At 30.1% G+C, this 19,002-nt stretch overlaps 1 protein-coding gene and 1 long non-coding RNA gene across 2 annotated transcripts in view; one reads left to right on the top strand and one right to left on the bottom strand.

Annotated features, from left to right (window-relative positions):
* Positions 1 to 19,002, top strand: part of LOC136979918 (importin subunit alpha-5-like) — a 37,423-nt gene that overhangs the window by 14,714 nt on the left and 3,707 nt on the right. Inside the window, exons 2-9 of the mRNA XM_067275961.1 lie at positions 6,831 to 6,902; positions 8,132 to 8,257; positions 8,672 to 8,853; positions 9,326 to 9,498; positions 10,433 to 10,515; positions 10,589 to 10,712; positions 10,781 to 11,049; positions 15,002 to 15,106. Of these exons, the coding sequence (XP_067132062.1) occupies positions 6,843 to 6,902; positions 8,132 to 8,257; positions 8,672 to 8,853; positions 9,326 to 9,498; positions 10,433 to 10,515; positions 10,589 to 10,712; positions 10,781 to 11,049; positions 15,002 to 15,106 (1,122 nt within the window). The 5' untranslated portion in view covers positions 6,831 to 6,842. The remainder of the gene's footprint in view (positions 1 to 6,830; positions 6,903 to 8,131; positions 8,258 to 8,671; positions 8,854 to 9,325; positions 9,499 to 10,432; positions 10,516 to 10,588; positions 10,713 to 10,780; positions 11,050 to 15,001; positions 15,107 to 19,002) is intronic.
* LOC136979938 (uncharacterized) lies at positions 15,112 to 18,983 on the bottom strand. The gene is made up of 2 exons (XR_010881464.1): positions 18,917 to 18,983; positions 15,112 to 15,278 (listed from the first exon to the last, which is right to left on the bottom strand). It is a non-coding gene; the product is annotated as an uncharacterized lncRNA (long non-coding RNA).

Below are 19,002 nucleotides of genomic sequence, written 5' to 3'. Positions count from 1 at the left end.
GGTCATCAGTATTTCTATTTTGGTCTTCTTAAAAGTTAAATCTTGTTTTTTATTTTTGAATTTAGTTAATTTTTTTGATATGATTTATAGTTTACACAGTTTCATTACACATTGTGTTATGATAAAAACACAAAGGCAAAGAACTATAAGGAATTCCAAATACAGTATCAGTTTGCTACTAATCAACAACTGCTAATGAAGTTGTGTTTAATTATCTTGAAGCATTTTTTATTGGACAAGTGACATTTTGGTAAAGTATATCATCCAGGCTGTTACTAATGCAGATCTCTCCCTGGAGAAAATGTTGATTCTTGCCAGTGATGGGCCAAATGCAAACAAAGTATTTCAATTTATAAACAGTAAAGTACAAGATGTCAGGGACAATGGCTTGCTAGGCTGCAATTTGAAAAAATTGTAGGCAAATTCTTGCTGTCATCCATCTGTCTGTCTTTCCTTAATCTTGAGAACGGAGGTAGATGAAAGATGAGACCAGATATGGAAATGTTAGAGGCAGGAGACCCCGATTAACTATATACGAACTTCTGATGCAAACTAGAAGTCATGTTATTTCAATTCAAAACTTTTTCAATGAAAGGATGATCAGCATGACTCTATTGTTAATGGAAAAATATGATTTACATGGGCAAGACACTACAGTACTAATTTGTTGTGGAGAGCATATACTTTAAATGAAATAAATTAAAAATATGATTAAAAATTTCAGCCCAGCATTGTGACAATGTCAATAAATAATTGCTTGTTGAACATGGAAACATGCAATCTCCACATATTGCATAATGCTTTTTTGTAAGGTCTGCAAATGTTTGGTTTAGAAGTGAGTGATCTTGTCATTGCCATTCATAGTTTCTTTGAACTGTTAAGTCATCGAGAGAATTTTACACATGTACAGAAGAAACAAGATGTTCCAACATATCTGTTCATAAATCATGTTACATCACAATGGCTATCACTATCATCAGCTTCAGAAAGACTTTTGGAACAATGGAAAGCCATAATGCATTATTTCCTGGAATTTGTTCCAAAACAAAAGAATAGCAAAAGTGTGAACATTTTTGAATGCTTTTTAAAAACATTCCAGAAGAAAACTTCTATGATACATCTTTATGATGAAATGATGTCTGTAACTGCTAAAGTGGTGGGCAGCATTTGTAAACAAGAAGCTGTTTGACTTATGACTGAGCTTAATATCAATGACATTGAACTGTTTGATGAGAATAATCTGATTCCTTTTCAAGAACTGAAATTTGAACAAAGAATTGAAATCATATTGCAGAAACCAAAACAAAGATATTTTGGAATTTAGACAAAATGCACGACAGCACTACATGGCAGCAGCAAAACATTTGCTTTGGAAATCTACATTAATATGTGCAAAAAATATTGCACAACATTTGACTTGCCTCAATTTGAAAAACTTGTCTGATGAGAGTGCATATGAAAGTTGTGAAGTTGTTTTGTGCATTACCAGTAAATGTTTCTGAAAGCCAACTTATTGATGAATAGAGACTGCTACAACTTGAAAAAATGACATTGGTTATATAATGAAAGAATCAACCATCAGTGGAGAAAAATTTTTTCTTAGAAATGAAACAAAATATCCAGTTACCCTGCAAGTTGTAAAAGCTGCATTAACATCTGCACACATTTTGACTCCTGATCAAGCTTCAATGTCTAAAAACACACTCAATTCTTCAGGGCTTAAAGTGACTCTCTTTTTTAGCTTTTTCTGAGAAAAACTCACTTTTTTAGCTTTTTTCACTTCCCATGTGAAATTTTTTTTTCCGTAAATGCGCTCAGGAGTGAAATAGCAACCAGCACTTCCCCGTATGCCTTATGGACTGTGCGCGACATGTTAAGGCACTGTCGTACACACATGTAGTGTACTACATTTATATAGACTAACAAAACAAGGAGCTTCCCAAAGCTTGATACTCTGCACATGCTGTAGGAATTTGCACGTGGGTTCTCCTTGCTTGTATCCTTGTGAAATACCGATCTCTGCAGCGCTTCGATATAATCACGCTGCATTAAGTCAAGTACACTTCTAGTTCGGCGTTAAGAGTGATTTTTATACAGCATTATTTTTAGCATTTGTATTTATTTAAGCACAGTGGACAAAAGAAAGAAATAGATTTTATTTAATACTAACAGTAGAAACTCATGTTTTAGCAACGGAAAATCGTATAGAACCCAATACTTTCTGAAGTAAGTTGCTAAGCAAACTTCTTCCCAACCGCCTGCTATTCTTTAGCTTAAACAATGACATTTACTCGTTTTTGACTACCGTAGAAAAACCGAAAAAATAATTGTTGAGCAATAATAAATTTGATTTCTACTGTTATTATTAAATAAAACGTTGTAGGACACTCGTTTCAAAGCTTGTATCTTTCTAGCACTCTGTAAAATTAAAGATCGAGCAAATCTCGTGCCAGGAAATACAAGATTTTAAGCTAATATCCTAAATATTAATAACTTCTGTAGAGACAATCTTTAGACAAAGACAAAAGTTTGGTTTTAAGTGGGTGCTTATATATTTGGCATGCACCATGGTTTTCTGCATTCTAACGGTGTCCTTCATTTTCCATTTCGACAAACTATAAAACTCTTCATGCACGTGCGCATTCAAACAGCTGCGGTCAATCCGGCACCAAATTAAAAAATTAATTTGTAAATATTTAGCGTCGAAAAACCGCTATTTTCACTTTAATCTAGCTTTTCGATATGCTTCTAGTCGAACTCAGTCAAAAAATTAATTTAATTATAATTTATTGAAGATTTTAATTAATATTAGAAAGTAATTAGCATAAATTACATGGTGTCATGTCTCATCTTCGCTCCCGTTCAAGTTTATTGTCCTATACACGCGCCGATGTTTGTTTTTACTTCTGCTGGGGTTTTATTTCAACCTTGACCATTTGGTTACGCAAAGTGGGGAGACGGGCATCATGTGATCGCGTACCTGACTTTTTACAAGTTTCCTTACCTCGAAAGAAACTTATACTTTTTCTTGATTTTAATTGTTATTAATTAACTTTTTTGATGGATTCTTATATCGTTGTATTATCTAAAGTTGCAGATATAAATGCGTAAAACTTTATTTAAAAAATTGTTTTTCTTATATTTTAAAATTCAAAAATAAATTAAATATCAGAAATGCTAAACTATGCTATAAGTACAGTGTGTTTTACATTATCATTGCGAACAGATACAGCCAATTATTTTATAAACATATTTATTATTTCAATTTTTATAAATTATTTAATTTGATGCAACGTAATCAATTAATTACTGTGGCGCGTTAACACGGGCGTAGCCAGGAACGGGCATGGGTGGGCACACCCCCCCAGTTAACCTGGTGCCCCTCCCCAGAAAATTACAGCTTCTACTAGGCCCCCCATAACAACGCGTTAATTAATATGGAGGCGAGACTCGATTCAATTACTTTTTCATTTCAGACATTAATTACAGTGTTATTTTAATGTAATTTAATACATAATGTATGTTTATTATAATTAATAAATCTATATAGGAATAATATCTGTGTCTAATAAAATAAAGCAATTATAAAAATGAAAAGTGTGCGTTCTATCTCGATCTTTTGTGAGCGAAATTTCATGATTTTAATTTTTAAAAAATGAGATTTTTATTTATAATTTGTGTAATTTGATCTATAAGAGCAAAAAACTAAACTTATCAAATATCAACTCTCTGTAAATAATTTCATCATTTGCTTATTAAATTCAGATTTGTTAAATTTCATGGGATTGTATTATTTTTCAACTTGAGGGTAGTAGAAAGCTTTGTATATTTTCTCCCGTGAAAGTAATAAACTCTGCCAGTTCCCCACGGTGAAGGACAACAAACTGCTAAATGTTTAATTACATTGTTTTCATAAACTCTCTTCTCTGTCAGTTGTGGGTCGAATGACTAACAAATTGTTTTATTGTATTCAGGGGAATAGATTTGGAGACTAGTATTACCAGTAATGAATGCTGTAATTTTATTTTTAATCATTTAAAAAATATTGATAAAATTACCAAATAAATGATTGGGTCACAATTACTAGTGGTATTGCTATGTAACAGACGTGGGCAAATGGGACTCCGAGAGCTGCGTGCGGCTCTTTTTGAATTTTATGTGGCTCTTGCTGAAAGTGTTAATTTCTGCCTATTATTATTATTTTTACAGTTTTATTTCCACAATTTTGTGAAAATATGTTTATTAAAAAAATTCAATACTTGTTCAATATTATATAATAAAATCCAGGTACAGAACTGCAGTACAGAATAAAAAAGTACAGAACTGCGGCTCCCATGCATTTTGCAAAACCTACATTTCGGCTCCCACTGAACGTTTGCTTGCCCACCCCTGCTATACAATGAACATGCAACCCACTGATTCTGCCAGAAGTTGTTTTTTTTTCTTCTTTAATTACATTTTTTTTATGAAGAAATCAAAAAATGTACCTTGAAATAAATGGCATTTGAAATTTGGCATGTTATATGGAAACACATTCTGGTAGTTATGTTACTATTCCATTTGCTTTGCTGTGTAATGGTGGGAATTCTGTACGGGGCACATGAAAACTTAATGCGGGCCTGTTCTGGCTTAATGCAGTCTTACTGGTCACTTTTCTGGAGTATAAACTCAGCCTAACTATTTTCATATTTAATCTTATCAGTCCACTTAATAATCAATCTAATATCATATGCAATGTTATTGATACAAAATATGTGTTTGTTTTGTGTTTTTTTTTTAATAACGCCTGTTTTCGTTCATTTTAACACTATTAGCTTTTTTAGCTTTTTTTCAGTGTGAACTCTCTTTTCTCACTTTTTTTTATTGCCATGACTGCTTTAAGCCCTGTTCTTACATTTATATAAAGGATGGATGAAAAAGATTAGATGACAAGCCAGATCTTGTTCCAGTTACCAAGAGACTACTCACAGATGCAAGGTTTGCTTATTCAAAATATAAAACTGAGGGACAACTGCCCTCCCCTAGAAATTCGAAAAAATTATTTAAATGCTAAGTTTTAATTAAAATAATCTTCTTAGGCTTCTTGTAAGTTAAAAAAAAATGTTTTAATTAAGATATTTCTTTTCCGGTACATAGTAAATGATTAAAACTTTATGAATCGTTTTTATTTTATCTACATACAATTCATATCCTCTATCAATTTACATCATCTTGCACCCCCTGGCTGATTGGCTGGCATCATCCTTGCAACCTAGTAAGTAGGTACTAAAGTAAGTTTTTTAGCAAAAAGTATTTAAAAATAATATTAATCAATCCATTTTTCTTAAATATAAAGAAAACTAATCTAATAGGAACATTCTAATTTGAATTGCAAAAATATGTTCTGAGAAATAACAATGCATCCAGTGTCTCATCACCAAGTCTGCTTCTCAATTTGTTGCACATATATGCAGCTGCTGAGAAAGCACTTAGCTCTAAATTTTAATATAGATGAGTTCTCGAGCATATTATTTATGTTCATTATTCAATTTAAATTGGATGCAACAACCAGAGGCTGGTGGGAGCACTCACTTAAGGGTGATGATATTCCTCCATTGAATGACATTAGAATTTTTGAAGGGTCATGTTAGAACTCTACAGCCAACTAAAAGTGCTCTTGACTGCACCAGAAAATCGACGCTCGCGAAAATTCAAAAATACAAAAATGAAGTATATTACCAGGTAACCCAGTGAGAACTGCTTGCCTATAATTTTAGTTCAAAATACAACAAGTTTTATATTAAAATGATAGGCAAGCAATTTTGTTAAGAGCACTGGCACTGAACGTTTTGCTTCATGTGAAATGTTCAGTGCCAGTGCTCTTAACAGCATTTTTTGCTCATATTTTGCAACTTTTTTAAAATGATGTCAATCCTGAAAATCTCGGGATCAGGAAAACTTAATCCCGAAAATTTCGGGACTAAAAAGTGGTCGGGATCCCAGGATCAAATCCTCTGAACACAATGCTTGGATTACGAAGGGGCAGTGCTTGCCAGGAAGACTATATGAAACTGGCCAGATTGAAGAAAATCCAGAAAATACCATGACTAGTTGTTGGTCAAGCAAGAACCCATATTAACTGTCATTGATCAGTAGTTTTATTCATTCTGCCACTGGCGAGCAAATATTAGAAATAGAAAAACTTCCACACTTCTGTATATTTTCTTGTTGATTAAATTGCAAGTTCTACCACATTCATAACCAATCCAAAAAATGCCATGTTGCTGTTTGTAGCAGAGTCTCGAAGTTCTTCAATTCTCAATAAATATATTGCCTTCCTTGTATTTCAGGTGAAATATTTGAGATTGCATACCTCAGAATTTGCAATTTTATTAGTTTTCAGACTGTATTTCTATAAAATTTTGTTTGTTTTCCTCTTTATGATTAGCTTTATAGATACACAATTCACTGATTCCAGTAGTGTTCGGCATATGATACATAAATAAAAGCAATAAGAAAATTAAAAATAGTGTTTAAAGATAGGTCAGTGACATCTTAACAGTTACTGTGAGAGACATGTATATAACCTCAACAGAAAAAAATATGCAAAAGAATAGTGCTGATTATATATGTTTCCATGTACATAATGGAGTTAATTGTCTGTGATAGATAATGTATTATAATAATGAAAGTATTTGAATGAAATAAGATCTATTATCTGTAGTAAAGATATTCCAGAACTTAATGGCAAATTATAAGTTGTTATTTAAGTTCTGGAATTCATTAAATCAGTTGTAAAATATAATTAATATATTTTTATATTTTCTAACAAAATATTGAATAAATTACAGCTTGAACTGAAAATGCCTGGTCAAGAAACTAACAGACTTAGAAACTTTAAGCACAAGGGCAAAGATAATGAGGTATGTCATATTTTGAATATTTAGAAAATATTTTAGTTTTACAAAATTTTTCTATAGTTTGTCTCAAATTATCACGGTTTCTTTTTTGATCTATTGGATTGTAGATATAAATATTAAATAGAAAATAAATATAATAATTTATATTCATTATATTATGAAATTAACAAACATTCAAATTTTGGAATTTTTAGTACTTCAGGCTTCAAAAGCATCAAAGCGGTACTAAGTGAGCATTAAAAAAATAATTGAAACACAGCTGATAATTTTAGTAAAGAAATGCTTATATATTAATTAAATGATTTACCTATACAAATATTTACGCACTGTTTTTACATTTGAGAAAAAAGGGAATACCAGTCAATATTTTGATTGCAATAAATATGAAAGAATTATAAAATAAACATTTTACTTTTATTTGAAAATTTATCAAATGTTGGTAGTTGGGTGACATAAAGATGATTTAATTTGAAAAAAAAAAAGCTTCAGATTAGATAATTAACGAAACATTATTACTTTTTAAAGAATCGGTATTTCTAATTGTCTTTACTTCCAATGTTTATATAATAATCTGAGAAGAAAAATAATTATTGGGGGAAAAAAAATTAAAAGGCACATTTAAATTTAGATAAAGAAACATTATCTGTTTAGATGATAAATTTATCAGCATTTAATTAAAAGTAATTAAATAAGAAAAATTTTTAACAATTTTTCTTATTTAATCACCCAATTGGATTAATTAAAATAACATATTGAATTGTGAGCAGAAACATTATCAGATATGATGAAAGCATTAAATTTAGATGACAGATATTTAATAAGTAATATGAGGAGCAAGATTTCAACAGATAATGCTGTGTTAATATTCCTGTGTATTATCAGTTGTACTATCCACATTATAAACGAAACCTGATCCAGATATGTTGTTTTCTTATTAGAATATAGCTGTTGGAATAATTACTTGAATATTTAATTGTAGATTTATAAAAAAAAAGATAAATTTTATTTTTTGTCAAAAAATTGTTTGACACATATATGAATAAAGTGTAGGCATAGTGTAAATTGATGTTATGTTAGTAACAAATCATCATTACCTTGAATTTCTGTAACTATTCAGAAGTCTTCAATTATGAATTATATAAAATTTGAGTTTTAAAAGTTATATAATTTATTAAAATGTTTTGTTAACTGTAATTATTATAATAAAGTATATGTTTAAATGTATTTTATAGGAAATGAGAAGACGACGAACTGAAATAAATATAGAATTAAGAAAACAAAAGAAAGATGATCAGTTATTGAAAAGAAGAAATTTTATTACAGATGAAAATGAATCTCTCAGTCCTGTACAAAATAAGGTATGCATTTTTTAAAATTTAAAATGAGTATGTAAACTTCATACAAAATATGATTTCATAAAGTAATGAAATTTCAATCTTGTTAAGTATGTATAAGTCTTGGAATGACACTATCTTTATGCTCATAACTTCAACAAAGCTTTTAAAAATTTGATCAGAAAAACATCTACAACAAAATAAAATTTTGTCCATTGAAATTATAATTAAAATCATCTAATTTATTAAGAATATTTCATATGTTTAACATTAGAAAACTATAAGAATTGTAAGATTAAATTCTTTCTATATCAATTTAAACATTTTATTATTAATTTTTAACAGACAGTACATACTGTTTATATATTAAGTTCTTTACTGATGATGATGATATTTTTAATGATTTCAAATAAATTTTTTGAAAATTACTATAATTAGATACCAGTTATGTCTATGGAAGAGATTGTTCAAGGAGTATGCAGTCCAGATCCTGAACTCAAATTACAAGCTACTCAGTCTGCTCGTAGAATTTTGTCTAGAGAAATAAATCCTCCTGTTGATTCTATAATTCAAGCTGGTGTATTACCTACATTTGTTGAATTTTTAAGTTGCCATGACAGGTAAAGATGATGTATAAATAGGAACAATTGCTATAAAAATTAATTTTACTACTTAATTTTAACATCCTGAAAATTAGGTAAACTAACATTGATTTAACTTTATTAACTATTCTTAATATTTTTGTTAAAATAGTTCTTTTAAAGTATTTGATGATGATCTTATCTATGCAAAATTAAAAATAAAACTATATTTAGATAAAATTTAGTCCATTGAAATTCAATTTCATATTATATAGCACAACAAGAGAACAATTTTAATACATATTTTTTATTTTGTAATCACTTTTATGTAACATTAATTTTTGCATTATAAACATTTAAGAGTAGAAAGTGTTTAATATTAATGGGAAAAATCTTGTTTATTATAGATTAATAAGAGACATAATTAAAGTTAACCAAATATTCAAAAAAATTTCTGTAAATTACTTTCTAAATTCCAGTTATTTAATACATTTTTCTTTTAACTTTACAGTCCTGCTCTACAATTTGAAGCAGCTTGGACATTAACAAATATAGCCTCTGGTAATTCTGAACAAACTCAATGTGTTGTTAGTGCTGGAGCTGTTGTACCATTTATAAATCTTTTATCATCTCCTCATGTTAATGTTTGTGAGCAAGCGGTCTGGGCCTTAGGAAATATAGTAGGTAAAGTACTGTCAATAATCATATTTTAAAAAATAATTCCTAAAACAAAATTCTAACAGACTTTAAAATTTGTCACATTGATATCAATGTTACAAATTATTATAGTCTTATTGAGTTTGTTTCAATTAGTTTTAGAACTTTCAGCTAGTTTTCTGAATATTTTTAATTTTTGCTAAATGAATTTATATTTAATATTTTGAAATTTTGCTAATAATTCACAAAATAAATTATAAGATTTTCACTTTAATATTTCTTATTTGAACAGAATATAGTAGCATGTGTAATGGATAATCCTATGTGCATATCTTTTCAATCAGTTTGAAGTTTCAAAACTTTGAAATTGTACATAAATGGAGTATTGTATTGTAATGACATAGGACAAAGTTGCTGCTATGCAGGAATAGTGGTCATATGTCCTCACATTTATTACAATATTATATCATAGTATATGTCAGTCATTGTCTGCACATTGAGTAAAACTTTTTTGGTTATATTCTGCAATTTTTTGTGTGTCTGAAGAACAGTATATCATTAAGTTTTGTGTGAAACCAGGAAAATGCTTTACCTTTACCAAGGTATTTTGAATGATGCAGCAGGTTTATGGCAGTCATTAAGGGCTAGATTTGTACACATGAATTTTTCTACATTAATTGATGAAAATGTAACTGTGCCTATTTTGACATTCATTAATAAATTCTGAAATAATTTTCTCAGTGTATAGATGAATTTCTTGTTTCCTAATACAAAATTTACCAAATTTTTAACCCTGTTGATTTTTCAAGTTCTTTTCATAATGTCTGAATATTTGCTGACTGATTTGATTAGCTATACTAAAATATTTCATTTTACAGCAAAAAGGTTTCTCATAAGATAGATGCTTAAGATAAATATTTAGCTATTCATATGTATCATATAAAATTTAATAATCTTTCAGGTGATGGTTCAACTTTGAGAGATTATGTTGTTCAACATGGAATTCTTCCACCTTTATTAAAACTTATTAATCCTGATACACCAGTAAGTATGGATAAATAATTTTATTTAATTAGTAGGAATTTTATTAAATTTATGATATTTTAAATATATTCAGGTTCCTTTTTTAAGAAATATAGCATGGACATTATCAAATTTATGTCGCAATAAAAACCCTCCTCCATCTTTTGAAGTAGTCCAAGCTTGTCTTCCAGCTCTTGCTCAATTAATATTTCATTCAGGTACTTGTTTTTATACGTATATATATTCTATTTTGCTAAATTTTTAATAACTATTGATAAATTTTTAGATGAAGAAGTTGTTGCCGATGCTTGTTGGGCCTTATCATATATTAGTGATGGCACCCAAGAAATGATTCAAGAAGTTATTAATGCAGGTGTTGTTCCTCGATTGACTGAATTGTTAGAATGTTCAGAAATGGCAGTAGTAACTCCAGCCTTAAGAGCAACAGGAAATATAGTTACTGGTAATGATGTACAGACTCAAACTGTCATAGACTGTGGTGCTCTTCCATCATTTCATAAACTACTTAATCATACTAAAGTAAATATTCAAAAGGTTAGTTTGATAAATTTTTATTTAACTTCAAATAATAATAATAGTTTTATTTACCAACCAGATGGAATGGAATAGTAGCTGGGCAGGGAAGAAAAAAATGATAACTACACAATATTATAAACTTTTCTGTTACTTGTAAATAATTGCTCTTCCTCTGCAAATAAATAAATGTCTATGCTCATGAATTCTCACTTATGTTTTTATGTTGAAGGACATTTGAAAAAAAATTCTATTGTTAGTTTTGGTGTCTCCATTTCTAAGTTTCAGTTTTTTTCTTTCTTAAAATTAGTGTTATTTCTTGACTTCACTTTTTACATCAATATATTAATTAAAGTGAAAAGCCAAATTCCTAATTGTGGAAAAATTACATTGGAAAGCAAAATTTGTTTATTTACTACATTTTCAAAAAATGAAATAAATGTCTTTTGCAGAAAACAAATTAAAATATCAGTACAATGGCATCAATGTATGTTATCAGAATTTCAAGATGGATAATAGCATGGTCACATCATTTGCCTGTCATGTATCTTCTCATTTTGAGTTCTTCCACTTTGTTTACTTTTTTGAAAGGTAAATATTGATGGATATCTAAAAACTTCCTAATGTAGCAGTATGCTTACAAGTGGTCAGTACTTCACTTCATTTTGAGTCTGTCATATTGATCTATTGACTTTTTTAAGACAGCAGCTTGTTAAACATTTTAACTGAGTTCTTTAAATATACATGATACATGTGGTGAGCTTTACAGAGTAAGCATGTATAAGTACATTGTGGTCAGTTAGGTCAGAAAAGTTCAGAACTGCTGGTTTCATTTATAGTATGTTTTGTAAAGTACTATTTTTAGTATCTTAGGAAACTGACACTAACTGCGGCCGGTAAAACTTCCGTTAACCTAACGGGTACTTTACGTGGATTCGAGATTAGTTTGCCAGGCCTGGGCTTTTACGCGTGCATCGAAAAAATTAGTAAGAATAACGACAAATATCAAGTCAAAGCAAAAGTTTCAAATATATTTAATTAGTAAATCGAATTTAACTATGTACAATTGTCTATAATCCAAAACAAAATTTATTAACGAAAATCAACAAGTCAACCCGACAATAAAACTCAGCTACTTAGCTTAACTTAATCTTAATTTCCCTTTGAAAATTCGACAAATCAAATACTTAAGAACTATGAACAAAATCTCTTATGAACTAAACGTCTATCGTCTAGTTTGTAAGAGGTGTTTAGTTCGTAAATCTCTTACGAACTAAACACCACACTATACTAGGAACCTGTTTCCTCAATCCCTTTGCTATCGTCAAATCGAATTCCTCTTTAAACACCTTGGATTGCCTAATCTGGACTTCGTCTCGAATCTTTCACTCAGTAGTACACCTCGATCAGGAATCACCTCGCTCTGGAAATCATCTCGATTGTCTTCGGTTAGCGTGCTGGTTTTATGCTGTGAGGTGACGTCACAATTCAGCTAGGTTACTCCCCTTATTTACATACTTAGTTTTTCTAACATCAGATTTCTTTCTGGCAGCTTCAATTCTCCAATAAAATCTTATAAACCATTTACAAAGCATTTAGCACAGTTTTCTGGGATGTTTTATGATGGTTTAGTAAGTATTTCTTTTCTAGTGAGTGTGGGGATTCCCTCCTCCATTTTTTTTTCTGCGGACTGTTTATTTCCGCTGGGCAGTGCAAGTGTGCGTCATTTTTTGTACAGCGCTCGTTCTTTCGTGAGTTGGTTTATTATCTTCTTTTTTGGTTACTAATAAGAGAGTGGTGGGGAACCTTCGTCCTAACTAAACATAAGCCCCAAACAAAATATGGTAAAACGAAAAATAATAAAATAAAAATAACACTCGGACTCAGTTCCTTACAGTTTGAGGAAGTAGAAAGAATGCAAGCCATTGATTCTTAATTTGTATATTAAGGTATTTAACTGATACAAATACATTGATTTATAGACTGCAGGAAGACGTTCATTTCATTTACTCAAACTGAATTAAGAGTTTACACTTTCTTGTGTTGAATATCTTTGGATTTATCTGCATGTTTCTTGCAACTATTATGCTGATATCTCAAACACTTGAACATGATAAAAATAAATTCTTGCAATTAAAAGATTTTGAATGCAGATTTAAAAATTCAAAAGCTTTAATTTGATCTGCAATATAGACTATTGCATGAAAAAGTAGGCCTGGTATAATTTGAATATCTGGCACTAATGTATTGTAAACATCAGTTGAGTGAACTTGAATTGGGTGAACATTGATTTCGTGTATTGTGCAAATCCACACACAATACGGGAATTGAGAAATGTCAGCCACACAATTTCCATCATCAATGTCACTGTTACACCAGAGGTTTCTAAACACAATCTGACATTTTTGACAAAGTGTATAGATGTGACATGTAATCACTTTCAATATCTGTGACTGTGATAGCAACAGTTGGCTTCTGTATCTACTAGCTAAGATAAGGGCTATTTTTTATGTGCCACCCTATAATTTTGCATAAATTCTTGTGTCATATTCCACATTTTCTCATATGAAATTACTTTTAAAATTGTCAGTTTCTTTTCTCTTTTATATTAGACATATTGAAAACATAAATCATTTGTTTGGAAATATTTAAACAATTCACTCCACCACAATATATAAATTTTAAACATTCAAAACAATAATTTTATAGAAATACTTTTGGGTCTGTGAAAAATGCGCGAGTTGTTTCAGTTAAAAACTAACATTCATTATTCAATAAAAGAATTTTCAGCACATCTGAATGTGTTCATCAATGCATTTTTTTTTTTAAATTTCAATATACCTATTTTAATAACTTCTTATTAAAAAACGTTAACTTAGTATAATAAGGTAGCAGTCATATATATATAGTAGAATCTCATTTTAACGGATTTCTCAGGCTGCCAAAAATCATCTGTTCTGAAAATTCGTTATATTGTGAACAATGGATTTCCCCCACACCCAGTATGTATTCCATATGTAAGAAGTGCATCATCATACTCTACAGAATTCCAGAAACATTGCATTTTTTTTTTCAATGTTTAGATAATATATGAAAGTTTACAATAGGTGGGGCTAGAAAAATCTGTTACAGTAGAGAGTCGTTAATCCGAATCAATTGGGGACTGGGGTTGTTCGGATTAGTGATTTGTTCAGATAACCAATTATGTACGAAAAAGCATATTAACCTGTCCGATGTTGAAATTTTTCTCCGTTGCTTGTCGCTTCGTGTTGAATTTTCGTCGATTTTAAGCCTAATGAAAATTTTTATAATAATAATCGAGGCTATTGTATCGTTAAAAATTATTTCTTTATTTTGTACAAACAAAATAAATATATTGAAGAATATAAAAACATGAAAATTATACTTTAGAAGTAAATCTAGTATCAAAAATGTTTGATTCAGCACGACACAGTCTGACTGAAAATTGTTCGGATTAACAACTCTCTACTGTATTCAGAGTTATGGATCCACTAAAAGGATGTAAAATTACATTGATTTGGTGAGACCTGGGGAAAAATCTGTTAAAATGAGATTCTACTGTATTTATTTCATACACTATCAATTGTATGTATAGATCAGTGGTAAGCTTTTATATGAAGTTTTGATAGAAATACTTTTAAAAAAAACAATTTAATTTTTAATGTAGTAATATTAAGAAAGTTTATCAAGAATTTCTCTGAATGTATTTTTTATTACTATCATTCTAAGTGAAAAAAGTTTCATGTGAGTAATAATTTTTGTCACAAATAATGTATATATTTTTAAGCAACTTAGAAGAAAAAGTTGATTCACAAATTAACATAATATTGTTGTTTTTCATTTAGCCTATTAGGCAGTAAACAATTAAAATTGAAAAGATATATTAAATATATCAGTATACAGTATATAATAATATATTAAATAACTGAAAATTTGAAATATTTTATTTTAGGAAGCAGCATGGACATTGTCTAATATAACTGCTGGTAATGATAAACAGATTCAAGCTGTTATTGACTCGGGACTGATAGAACCTATTGTAGAAATTATTGCAAGTGTAAGTTGAATTTTGAAATTCTTTTATTTAATAGTTACACAAGGTTAAAAGTAAGAATACAGTGGTTCCTTTACTTCAAATGCTTGAGTTTGAATGCCAAACTTGATAAACCTTTTGTTTCGCAATTCAAATGATGCTTCAAAGTTCCAACTGCAAATGCAGTGAAAATTCACTGAAAGCATAAAAAAAAGCTTCTGAGCAAAGAATACAATCTCAAATTGTCAGTAATGTGTTAAATTTAACAACTGTTATAATTAAATTACACATCTATGTTAAGTAATGCTTGCTGTTAACAATAAGCAAAAATTTTCTATTTAACCCAATATCACTTTTACTTATTAATTGTGGCATCTAAGAAGTGTGTGGAAGTAACAAAGTTTAACAAGTAAGAAGGTTGTAATATCCACGATTCAGATGAAAAAGGAACTTATTGCAAAGCACAAAAGTGGTACAGTACATATGTGGTGGATCTGGCAGCCATGTTTAAGATGTCAAAGTCAACTGTGTGTGACCACTAAAAGAAATTTTTATTTTATTATACAGTGGGTAATCAGTTAACAAACCTAATCCATTTCAAGATTTTGTTTGCTATCTGAATTGTTTGTTAACTGATTATCCATTTACCATAGGTTTTTATGAGAATTTGATTAATTTGTTCTGGAGACTCCAACAAATAAAAATTATATACTTTTTTACTTTGTTTATTTATATATAATAATAAAAATACATACATACTTAGTCTTGCATTTTTATTAGTCATGTTTTTTCCACTTGTGGGGGTTAAAGAATCTGTCTAATGTTGATTGCTTTTCTCTCTTCTTCAGGATTTTTCAGAAGTAATTAATAGCATTGTAATTCTAGAGATCCCTAAGCCTATTAACCTCAACTTGGTTTGAATGCCATTCTAAGACCGTTGTTCTGACATCCTCCCACTTCTTCAAAACATCTTTTAATAGCATATATCAGCATTAATCCTTTTTTCAGAAGAAAATGTATCTTGTTGAGTTTCTTTGTGTTCTTCATTCAAGAGTTCTTGGCATTCTTCTGTCGTCAGATCAGTTTCCATTATGAGCTCCTCAATGTTCTTTATTTCTCAGATGTGAGTTTTGATACTCCTTTAGTTGTTTGAGTCTTCTTGATTATACTGTATTTTTCTTAGATAAGATTAAGATTAAACTGTGGCCTGCTGTAGACCTGTTTTGAGCCATACTGCCCAGCAACATCAGACATCTTCTGTCCACTCTCTACCTTTGCTATTATACTCTCTCCGTTCGAAAATAAAAACCGATGCAAAACTTGAGTGCCCGCCTGACAGTCTCATAAATACTATAAAAGAATTGTTTGTCAGAAAAACGAAAGGCTGGAATTACAAGGGAGAATTTCAAAGTTCGGAGGAATACTATCTAATCAGTATATACTGGGTTGAGCATTGATGTTGACGTCTGCTGCGCTCTGAAAAGTTTTGAATTGTTGCCTGAAGACAAGGGAAGACCAATCAGTATTCATTATTTTACGTCGCTGCTTCTTGTGTTTGTTCTGTGAGGTGTTCGTTAACTGATCACCCACTGTACTGTATTTACATATTTATTGTTTTCATGTTTAAATTTATTATTAGGGCATTCAATTATGTTATTTTCACCTTAACATTAAAGCAGCAAACTTAATTTATCAAAATAAGTGTTGTTTAGTGTCTGGAGGTGGATTAATTCACTTTCTATTATTTCTAATGGGAAAAATTGATTTAGACTTCGAACAGTCTCCTGGAATGAATTAAATTTGAGTATGTTGCACCACTGTATCTGCTAGTTAACCAGTGGGTAGCCAACTCTAGATTTCTGGTTGTCTTGTAATGAAATCAGTTGTCCAAAACCTACAGTGCATATTTTTGTTATAAACTACCACACTTGCATAAAAAATAAAACTTTTTTTTTATTACTTGCACACTATAGTCATTTGTTAGGTCTGTACATAAAAGGAAGCCTTGAACACCTTGGGCAACCTACAATGTGTTCATTTACAGTAGATGCAGATGTAGAAACATTGAATAGGCCTATAAATTCTTATTGGATGTGTTCAACATCAAAAGATTTTTTAATGAAGTAAGATTATATTTAAGAACTTAAAAAAATTTTATGATGTACAAAAAGCTATAACAACCAATCATTTACAACAAAGTTTCTCCATACACTAACAATAGAAAAAATTTTTAATTATTACGTTGGACCAAGAAAATAGCTGGAATAGACTTATACGACTAAAAGGAAGCCCATTGCACTAAAAAGTTTTGGATTTAATAATTACAGTAGAGCATCGATTATCCGACTTAATTGGGGACTGGGGTTGGTCGGATAACCGAAAAGTATGAAAAAATACATTATTAGTATAGTGTATTGGGCCTGGTTTAAATACTAGCCTACCTTTCATGGTCGAGCCAGTGTTGCCAGCTAAAACATGCAAAAATTTAACAAAAATAATATTAAAGTAGCCAAGACATAACCAAATATTGTAGTGCCACATCACTAGTGGACATTTGAATTTGCCGACTAGAACGTGGTCGGTTAACCGATAAGTCGGTTAATCGGGGGTCGGATAATCGATGCTCTACTGTATTTCAAACCATGTCAAGTCATAAACTTCCCCTGATTATCAACACTGCTGCTGCTAAAGTAATTAGACTCCTTGTGTCAATAAAGAGGGTTGTAAAATGGTCCATCCCCCTGGTCAGTAAACTTAATCCTAACCTGGCCCTTCTTCAGAAAAGGTTGTGCATCTCTGATGTGATGATGATGATGATGATAATCTTTAAATCATAAGTTTTCAGCTCATACAAATGATTATTCATAAATTGATATTTTCCTCTAATTGCCAATGTTTAATTTTTTGTCAGCTCATCTCATGCTTTCTGCTCTTGTAGTCTGTGGTGGACATATTGGCTTTGTGGTCATAACAGAATTTGACATTTCAATTGGCCTTTTGGTTGTTTTTTCTTTGTTGTTATTTCTATTAAAACAGATACTCACTACTATTTAATGGAATAAACTATGCACAAAATACAAAAACATTAAGATAAAAAGAGAAAAAAAATGAGGTTGTCCATTTGAACTATTTCAAAAATACATTCAGTAATCCAAATAAAATTTTGAACCCTAATTATACAAGGTGTGATCTAAAGTTCATACTAGTAGTGATAAATGTTAATTTAATGAACAGAGTAAGTATGGGGTCTGTGATACAAATATGTGCTTGTGATCAAACATACTATTGTAGGTTGTTTCCTGCAACAGAAGATAGCCACAAAGATCAGATCCTTTCAAATCCAATTAATTTTCTGTCATTAACTTTTCTGTTGCTGAGAGGTGTAGAGCAAGTGGTAATTGTTGTTACATGTCTAGTGTTTTATAGGCAATATTGTCTTTTTTACCAAAGGCTTGCAATGTAAGATAGTGTATAGAACTCTGGAAAGGGAGTGAGGATACAAATTACCTGAAGTGTAGTATATATAGAGCATAAGACTGAATAAGGAGAATTGTAAAAATAAGATTTTGTGCAGGAATTTTATATTTTTAAATAATAAATAATGAATGCTTTGAAGGAAAAATAGCAATACTGAGGAATTTTGGAATTCCTCAGTATTGCTGTTTTTCATATTAATAATGTTGCTTGGTTATTTCATCTCTGCTCATTTTCTTTTCTAAATTCACTTCGTTACTATAATAAGAAAAATACTTTTTTTTTCTTCTTACAATGCTATTTGTTCTGTAGTATTTTACAATATCCAATAAATCATATATCCTTGACAAAATGGCTTACTTTTTGTCACTGCAAATCACTTTTTCTATTCAATCCAATTTTGTAAATTCCAATAGATATATATCTCAACAACCTATTTCTCAGGC

Source organism: Centruroides vittatus, unplaced genomic scaffold (genome assembly GCF_030686945.1).
Source record: "Centruroides vittatus isolate TY-2023 unplaced genomic scaffold, ASM3068694v2 contig_651, whole genome shotgun sequence".
NCBI lineage: Eukaryota > Metazoa > Arthropoda > Arachnida > Scorpiones > Buthidae > Centruroides > Centruroides vittatus.
This window is presented reverse-complemented; position numbering and strand designations above follow the sequence as displayed.